Source organism: Halyomorpha halys, unplaced genomic scaffold (genome assembly GCF_000696795.3).
Source record: "Halyomorpha halys isolate HHAL.00 unplaced genomic scaffold, Hhal_1.1 Scaffold1090.1, whole genome shotgun sequence".
NCBI classification, from domain to species: Eukaryota; Metazoa; Arthropoda; class Insecta; order Hemiptera; family Pentatomidae; genus Halyomorpha; species Halyomorpha halys.
In genome coordinates this window covers 253,048-262,830 of record NW_027114054.1, presented here as the reverse complement: position 1 = coordinate 262,830, position 9,783 = coordinate 253,048, and the positions used below count along the sequence as shown (strand labels likewise).

General features: G+C 35.7%; 1 protein-coding gene across 1 annotated transcript in view; it reads right to left on the bottom strand.

Annotated features, from left to right (window-relative positions):
- Positions 1–9,783, bottom strand: part of LOC106688253 (glucosidase 2 subunit beta) — a 44,010-nt gene that overhangs the window by 12,371 nt on the left and 21,856 nt on the right. Inside the window, exons 8-9 of the mRNA XM_014432631.2 lie at positions 4,936–5,068; positions 1,592–1,782 (exon numbers count right to left, since the gene is read on the bottom strand). Of these exons, the coding sequence (XP_014288117.1) occupies positions 1,592–1,782; positions 4,936–5,068 (324 nt within the window). The remainder of the gene's footprint in view (positions 1–1,591; positions 1,783–4,935; positions 5,069–9,783) is intronic.

Genomic DNA, 9,783 nt, shown 5'->3' with positions numbered 1-9,783 from the left:
TATAATAACTTTGTGATTCAAAACAAAACAAAGATGGCGGTACGTATTCTTCAGTCAACAAGTCCGTTGAATCAAGGCCATGTTGAGCAGATTCAAATATCATAAAAACTATTTTAACTCTTCCCCTCATAATTGAAAATACAGTAAATTAAAGGAAAAATAGAAATCAAGAAATAGTGCTAAAGAATAATATTCAGAAAGTAAATCATTTGCAAACAATAACCCATCCAATATATAAATTAGTCAACATAAAGGAAGTATATCTAAACCTTATGTGTTGATTTATAAATATATTAAATAATTTCGGTCAAAAGAATTATAAAAAAAAAAAATGTGCGTTTGCAAGTGAATTAGGCCTTTAATTATAATTATCAACTTAAATAAAATAATAGTTTTCCTTAGTCCTTACTATTCACTCAAAACATATCTTTTTTTTTTTACTTTTATTAAATTTTCAATTGATTATTTCAATAGGAAATTTTTGGAATAATATATATCTTATGAATTAGAATGTCATTTCAAATAGTAAAATATAAAACAGGGAAGAATTTAAAACTTGTAAAATATTCATATTTTATTAGTGTAAACAAATTATAGTAACTTGATAATTCATTAAAAAATTTGTATAGGCCTTTCCAATTGAATATTATTTTATTGTAAAATAAAACAGCTCTTAACTCTTAGTTTGGTGAAATACTTCCATTCTTCTGTGCATCTATAGCATAAAAGTGATGCTAATAAATAAAACTAGTTTTATTTTAGTTGTAACTATCGAACCTGAAAAGTTAGAGTCAAAAATAAAATGCATATAGTCACTTAAGCTTATACCTCAACAATTGGAAAAAATCTTTATACCATTTAAAAAAAATCAACAATGTTCAAGAGATATTCTGAAAGAATTTTATAAGTAAGAAAAAACTTTATAAGTATTGAATAAAATGATGGTTGAGGCAAGATATATCTAGAATAATGCTTTTATTTAATTATTTCCTTAAAAGAATTTAAAAATTGTATTATTGATTATATATGATGAAGATATCAGGCTTGAGTAACAATATGTAATTTTTTTTTTCATGTTTGTGTTCTTTTCATATAAATCTTCTAAATGAAAATCTCCACATAACGGGCATAATCATCTTCCCCATGGGTCTGTTTAGAAGTTATACTGTACATACAAAATTGAGTTATATGTTGATAAATATTGAACTTAATTTTTATTAAGTGACTTGACATATAATATAATTTATTGATAGCATAATTGCAAGTTTAAATAATATTCTTGGTTAGAATATTATATAATAGAACAATATAATAAAAAGATTGCCAACACTAAGAAAAGTTTATGTTTACCAATGCTGCAGTCAACATGTTATTGTTTGGGTGAATATATAATATAGGGGAGAGGAATGTAAAATTCTGAGATTTACTCCATGCAGTGACCAATAAGTAATGTTTACCAATTATTTATTTCCGACTAATTTAAGATTTTCATTATCCAGTGAGCCTACTGCATGAATAAATAAATATCTTTAGTAAACATAAATTAAAAGCTTATAATTGTCTAACACTAATATTTAAAATCAAAACTTACTTGATCAAATGGACATATTTTATAAACATAATCACGATCAGTCAAACTGAAGCATTGGCCATCAAGAGGAGCGAATTCATCTTCTGAACCATAGTCCTTGGAAAGTGATTCTTTTAATTGTGTTATTTCCCGATCAATATCTTGATATACCCTCAAGGCTTTATCATATTCAGAACGAGCTAAATTTGCATCTGTAAAATAATAATGATTTGAAATTGTTTATAATGAATTAAATTCTGAATAAGTTTCTTTAAAAATAATAATAAAGCTAATAAGAATCATTTATTTATTAACAATTAAAAATAAACAATATACGAGGGAAAGTCAATATTTATCCGCAATTTAGTTATATTTTTGTTTAGGTTGGTAATACTGACATTTTGCATTGATGTTATTTGTTGTTATGTCTATGCAATTTTCAAGCTGCTAGGTTAGTTTCATTAATGCTGCCGTGCTGTTTAGAAGTTACATGGCTGCTCTGCTTTCAATTTGCACCAAAGAGCAACGTTTAGTGTCAAAATTCATCGAAGACTTTCAGTACAGTACGGGAACAGTGTTTTGTCACAATGGAGTGTCTATGACTGGATTGAAAATTCAAAAATGGTTGCAAATGTGTTACGCACGATGAAGGAGCCGGACAACCATTTACAGCCACAAATGAAGAAAACATTAAGCGTTCAAGTGAAATGGTGCTCTTAGACAGACAAGTAACTATTGACGAAGTGGCACCTTGTCTGCAAATTAGTCACAGTCCTTCCCACAAAATCATCCACAGCAGACTTTGGTTTCATAAAGTTTGTGCAAGATGGGTCCCAAAACAACTCACACAGTTGTATAAACAAAAGAGGCAAAAACAGGTCCACTCAAAGAGGCATTAAGGGGTTGCCGATTTACCTGGGACAAAGAAATGAAAAAAGGGGTGAATTCCTGGCTCGCAGCTCAACTGAAAACCTTCTTTGATGAGGGCATCATGAAGCTTGTACGGTGGACTAAGTGCGTTGAAAAGCAAGGGGGCTATGTCGAAAAATTATGTGCTTGTAAGTTTCCTATTTCATTTTTATTTAAAAACAATTTTGATCCTTTTTTTCAACTTTATTCTTTTTAAAACTTCCAACGTTTTGACCACTTAGGTCATTTTCAAGGATACCTTTACTTTGCTTTCATTTTTTCTTCTAAAATTCTTAAAAATGCCGGCTAATTGCCTTTGTCCCATAAATTCTTCCATACAATTCTTTCCCAAATTTAAAACTTTTGCTAACCACTACAACACAAATATATTAATAAAAATTTGCTATTTCATTACAATAAAATTTTATAACTATATTGCAGATTATAACTGACTTACCCTCGTAGATTTAATGTAATATCAGATAAAAATATGATTATTATAAATTTATTTCTTTGGATTCATACTTTCTCCCTTCCTTTTGATAGTTTTCAACAGTAGATGGACGTTAAATGTACATAACAGTGGGAAAGTGTCATGGGATAGAAGAGGTCCTCAATGTAGAATAAATGAGTCTATGTACCCTTGTTAAATCATTTCAGTTTGTGTTCTAACTTTACATATCATGAGCAATGCTAATTTTCACCAGTTGTCACAATTCACTTTTGCCCTATGGTAAGGAAGAGACTACCTACCAAAACCGTGGGACCTTGCGAACAATCAAGCCAGAGGAAGTAAATATAATGATATTTCATCGATCTATCAGGGAAGCCTATTTATATCATAAGGAGAGAGTGTATAATAACCAGTACAAAATAAAACAGAAACATAGGAACCAATATGTTTTCACAATAATTTGAAGAATTAATCATAGCTATAAAAAATTTATCTTCATTTCACTAATGAGCTCCAATAGACTACTTATAGATCTTCTAAAATATATGTTCTCCAAATATTCCAGTCTGGCAAACCAGTAAGAGGTTTGGGGAAAGATCTCAACAACGTCAAACATAACCCGAACCCTTAAACCTGAAATAATGGGAACACAATACAGGAATCACAACAATGCTAAGACTATTAAGAATGCTCAAATCCATTTCATATTTACCTAACAGCTAGGTAGTCAACTTTTTTCTACAGCTGTTAATGAATGAATTATATCCAGTGATTGTGTAAGCTTTCTCTTGTAATGTGTAAGCTTGTCAGTTGTCTAAGCTTACTAATGACTGGGTACCAACCAAGCTTACTAACGACTTAGTGAATGTGTAATGGGCCTTAAAGGACATACAATTGTTAATGCTCAAGCTCTCATTTCCTGCATTTGATGTTGAGATATATCAGAAGCAGGATATGCATTTTATAATTAAATAATTTTTTGTACTCCCTCACTGCTGAAGATAAGAAAGTTTTGTATTCATGCGGGAAGTGAAAACAATTTTCCTCAGAAACAAAAATTTCCACTTGTATTTTATGTTTTAGACATCAAAGAATAAATTTGGTCCTGTGTCAATCTATAGTCAAAGCCTGACTATGATTCATTGATTTAAATTTCATTCTCAACTTTTACTTATATAAGAACAAACATAATTTCTTGACTCATCTATATTTCGAGAACTGCCCACCTGATTTCGTCCAAAGTTTGGGATTAGTGTAAAAGTGATCCACTATCAAGGAAATATAGAGTTATATCTGAAGATTAAGTAATGGCCTTTCAAAGAATTAAGTGGCAAAAAGAATACTACTTTTAGTGGGTCATAAGGCTGCTTATGACAGATGATTATTACTGTTGGTCTATAAACACTAAACACTTTTCAAGGCCTCCGTAAGTCGCTGATTCTTTTTGCAAACAAAGAAAATATCAAGACCATAGCTTCCTAAGTGAAATTTGGGAAGATGGTTACATTAATTATGATATCAATTAAATACAAAATATCATTAACTTGAAATCAAAGAAGCATAAAATGAGAACTTTCTAGAAAAAAAATTAACCTATGCTAATGAAAACTAAATAAATAAACTCAAATGAAATGCAGGATAATGATTTAAGAAATTGAACATTTAAAGAAAAAATAAGCTACCATTCTTTGCATTAATTATTTAAAATTCAAATAATAAACAAGATTTTTAAACTAAATAAACTTTTCAAAAGCCAATTACACAAAAATTTAATTTAAAAAGATTGTGTTGTTAGTTAATTTATAGGGAAAATTAAATCTAACCAAGGCATGTTAAGATTTAGAAGATTTCAGGAGGAAGAAAAATACATTTAAATTATATATTTAACTATTTTACTAATCTCTAGCTAGAATTGATGAGCAGCTTGCATGGTAATCCATCCATCCTGCCCTGGTTGTATTTGTATGTCAAAGCTTTAAACAAACAATTCTTGAACTCTTACCTTCAACAATTTTTGAAGTAGCTTCATCATACTGCGGTTGTGCATTCCCAGCATTATCTTTGAAGTCATCATGGCTTGGCTCTTCTTCTTCTTCTTCTTCCCCTCCATCATGTTCATTAGCTATATCTGCATCCTAAAATAGTTGCATACTTGACCTCTATTGGTTTTTAGTATCAATAACATAATTGAAGAAGTGATAAGTTATCCAGAAGTAGGACCTATGTCTATATATCTATATGTTTATACTCAATAAATACCTTAGCCTTCTGTGTTTAAATGGAGTTTGTTCTGGGGTTCCTAAACTAAAAGTACAACTCACTTATAAGAAACAAGATGGAACAGAGTGAATTTGATTTTAATATCATAGTTTCTCTGTAACCAAGGAGAATCTTCTAATAAGCGAATTGATATTCATGTAAACCCAGATAATATGTTTCTTATAACCAAGGTGTTGTAAGGTGAATATACAAGAATGACAAACCTTTCTCTTAATGTTTGCCCTTATATCCAAGTTTCTTATAAATGAATTATGCAGTAGTACTGATATAAATATTGGAGGAAGAGAGGAAGAAATGGTCTGGAATGTGGGCAGAGTAATCCTTTTTTGTTAGCCCAAGGTTACCATCACCCTATTCAAAGTAAAGTGAGTTACAAGAATTATTCAATGGGACCACAATAAAATTAGTATTAACTTATTTCCCATGGGGAAATTAAACACTATTCTGGCAGAAGCTACCAAATTTATATATATATATGAGTTATGATACTCGGTAACGGAAGGGCCAAAAAAAAGAGATATTAGGGAACGAAGTGAACACCTTGGCTGTTTGGATAATACTGACTTTATTTACATTCTGCTGGGGTTTATATAGTATTACTGTGTTTATTTATAGTACTTAGATTGATCCCTCACTTATCACCCCCATACCAGTTCACAAAGTGAACTTAGAGTGCACAAAAATAACATGATATACTATCACTTATAATGTAATAAACAACAGTTAGTAAGTTTATGTGGTTGTTAGTAAATCTCCGCGATTCCGTATTGGGTGACCAAATACAACTTCGACCGGTGTAAACCCTGTGGTGGCATGGATAGTATTATTATATGCCAAAACCGCCCTAGGCATTGCTGCGGCTGCACCAATCCCCATATGTAACTGAAACAGACGGAGGTGCTCCCGTAGTGTACTGTGAAGACACTCGATGGCCCCGCATCCTAGGGGATTTCCCGGGGAGTTGAAGTGCCACTGCATGTGCTATTCGGAACATTCAGTGGTAGTACGGGCGTTCCGAAATTCCCTTCCCCCGTCGTAAGTAATACACTCAAAGTGATAATAGAACACTTATATACCTTTATCTCACGGCCTCCACTCAGCTCCCTACGCATCCCTCCACTAATGAAGGTGCTGGTACTACCAGTATCAATTAGTGCCTTGGCTCCACCCTCACGTCCCTGCACTATGGGCAACCTTTCCCATACTCCGCACACACTATTAGTCACCTCTTCTCTAACTGGGTTGCCCTCGCCTCCTCAGATAGCGGTTTCTCTGCGGATTTCTGGTTGTTTCTTCTGCTGCTTTGTCCTCTTGATTGATTTGGACCTTGTACCCAATGCTGTTGGTCCACCTTGTCTTAGTCGCTGGAACTAACGCTCGCCCTAACCTTTCCGTTTCCCACAGATGTTTAATCCGATCTAACACCATTTTATTTCCCACATAAAGACAATACATTTTACCCCTTTTTGTTATATGGTTGAATATATGGACGATCTCAGCTGGTGACACCGAAGGAATGGTCCATACAGTCTCGATACTGTCTCCCATACTTTGTGTGCTCTGTTCGTGACATCCCTTCCGTCCTCGTCTTCCATATGATCTGACGTGTGTGTCGATTTACAATCGTATCCGACTCGTTGAGATGCGTATGACGAATTTCAAGAGGGGCCTCATCCGCATCTATCATACCTTCTTCATCTGATAACTTAGTATCGCGAACTGTGTTCCCCGATGGACCCGCCTCCTGTAGTGGGTTTGCATATATGGCCCAGGACAACCAGTCTGTGACAACATTTTGCGACCCTTTCTGATGTACAATTTGGAAGTTGTATGTACGAAGTTTTTCCTTCCATCGTCCAACCCTGGCAGACGACTCCTTTAGCCCGTCCGTCCATAACAAAGGTTTATGATCCATAAAAAGGGTAAATCGCCTACCAAAAACGTAGGGACTGCCCAAACGATAACCAAAAGTTCCCATTCAAGCGCACTGTAACGAGATTCAGTGTCTGATAGTTCCCTACTAGCAAAACCCACTGGTCGATCCCCTTCTTCAGACTGGTGTGACAGTACCGCTCCGAGCACCCTTTCACTCGCATCCGTTGTAAGCACGAATTCGATCTGGAAGTCCGGGAATGCCAGGAATGGTTCTGCGATGAGGGCTTCCTTGCATCTTTGGAAGCTGTCCATATGTTCTTCCGAAAAAGCGAACGTCTGACCCTTTTTTAATAACTGGGTAAGTAGTGAAATTATATTGGCCGCTTTTGGTAAAAATTTCCTATAATAATTGACCATCCCAAGAAAACTCTTGAGCTCTTTTAAGTTAGCGGGTGGCCGGACACGAACGATAGCTTCAATCCTAGCTAGGTCCAGTTTGACTCCCTGTTCGGATATGAGATGTCCCAAGAACTTTATTTCTTCCTGGAAGAAATGAGACTTTTCCCTCGAAAGCCTTAATCCGAACTCCCGGATGCATCTGAAGACGGCTTGAATATGACTTGATGGCGATGGACTGAAAATAATAAGGTCGTCCAAATATATTTGGCAATAATCTTCCCCTAACCCATGGAGAAACTCATCCATCAACCTCTGAAAAGTAAGCGGCGTGTTCCTAAGCCCAAACGGCATTCTAGTAAACTCGTAATGGCCTCTGCTGAACGTAAATGCGGTTTTTTTAATGTCCTCCTCCCTCATTCTCACTTGGTGGTATCCGGACTTAAGGTCTAATGTGGAAAAAACACGGGCTCCTGCCAACCGATCAAGCATGTCCTCAAGTCGTTTGTTGGGATTGTCTCTTCTTCTCTACGACTCACAAAGGGCTACGTGTAAAAACTTTGTTTTCCTTAAGGGTAATTTCATGTACAGTCTTCCCCGTAGCAGGTAGTGGACATCCCTCCCTATAAAAAATATCTGTGAACTCGGATAGTAGGAGGTCTACTTTGGGAACTTCAGAGTGAACAACTTCTACATGATGCTCCGTTCCGGTTGTTTTAATCTTCCCTTGGTACGTTCTGTTTCCCAACGTCCCTGTCTACCATGTAACCGAAATCCAACCTTGTCAAAGATGTCACATCCAATTAATATATCATACTGGTTGGTTAGTTTCTCTAAAATATGGACAACTGTGCGCGTTTTCACCCCCGTGAGATTCTCAAGGTCCCAAACATACTCGCCCCTGCACTACGGGCAACCTCTTCCATACTCCGCACACACTATTAATCACCTCTTCTCTAACTGGGTTGCCCTCGCCTCCTCAGATAGCGGTTTCTCTGCGGATTTCTGGTTGTATCTTCTGCTGCTTAGTCCTCTAGATTGATTTGGGCCTTGTACCCAATGCTGTTGGTCCACCTCGTCTTCGTCGCTGGAACTCTGATCAGAGCGATCCTCAGAACTTGACCCAGCGGCGTCCCTATGACGGCTCGTTCTATGAGTATTTACCTCCATCGGCTCTGGAGCCGGACTTCGTCTGTAAATCCAAGGACAAGCTCTGGCAACGTGACCCTTATCGCCGCATTCAAAACATTTAACTGATGGGCAGGTGGCTGCTATGTGGCCGGAGCAGTTACATTTGTAACATCTTCTCTTCTAGGTCCTCGAGCCTTACTGGTCTTCTGTGTTTCTTTGCTTTCCCTTTTCCGATTTTCAAATTTTGGGAACTTGGTGCTTCTGGCCTGAACTCCGGGCGTTCCCTCAAGTTCCTCCTATTTCTAAAGGTCACTTGTCTCCACTGGTGGCCTCCTAGTTCTTCCTCTTCCCTGGCTCCTTTATCCATTACGTCACCCGCACAGTCCACGAACGACCTGTAAGCGGCCAGCTTTTCTCTCGCTCTCAGGTTTCTTCCCAATTAAACCTTGAGAATTTTATCAAAAATTGCCAGTTGATGTGCTGCCTTAGCTTGACCTACTGTCTCCACCAGCTTGTCCGAGATAGAAATGTACTGATTAAGCATGGTACTGGTTAAGCTGTAATCGGATTGTCTGCTTTTTCTTGTTTCTGTGAAAAGGCGGTAAATATCTTCCTCCGGGGCCCAGCACCCTTCGCCGTATGCCTTGGGGTTTATATAGTATTACAGTGTAATACAATAATTACTTTGTAATAATAGATCTTTTGGCTTTCATAACTGTACTTGCGTGAATTCCTTATGACTGTTATCACTTCTTTATAAAATCCCATTTTTTCACTGTCGATTTAGTCAATATTAAGTCTTTGATGTAAATATTGATAACTTTTTTCTCGACTGTTGTATGTATAGATTTGTTTTGGTGGGTCTTGCCCAAGATCTTGCCAAAAGATGTATTATTACAAAGTAATTATTGACTGATCCTCAAGACCCACGAAAAAAATGTATACATACAACAGTTGAGAATAAAGTGATCAATATACAATATATATACCAGGTCATTCAAAAAGTCCTGTCGTTTTTTTTGGGGGAAATTATAAATAAATAAATATTTTCAAATAATCACCTTTATTCATCAAAATATCCACCGTTACAGTCGGTAACCTTCTCCCAACGAGATGGTAAAGCCCAAATTCCTTCCTTAAAAAACTGTTGATTTTTACTGCAAAAATA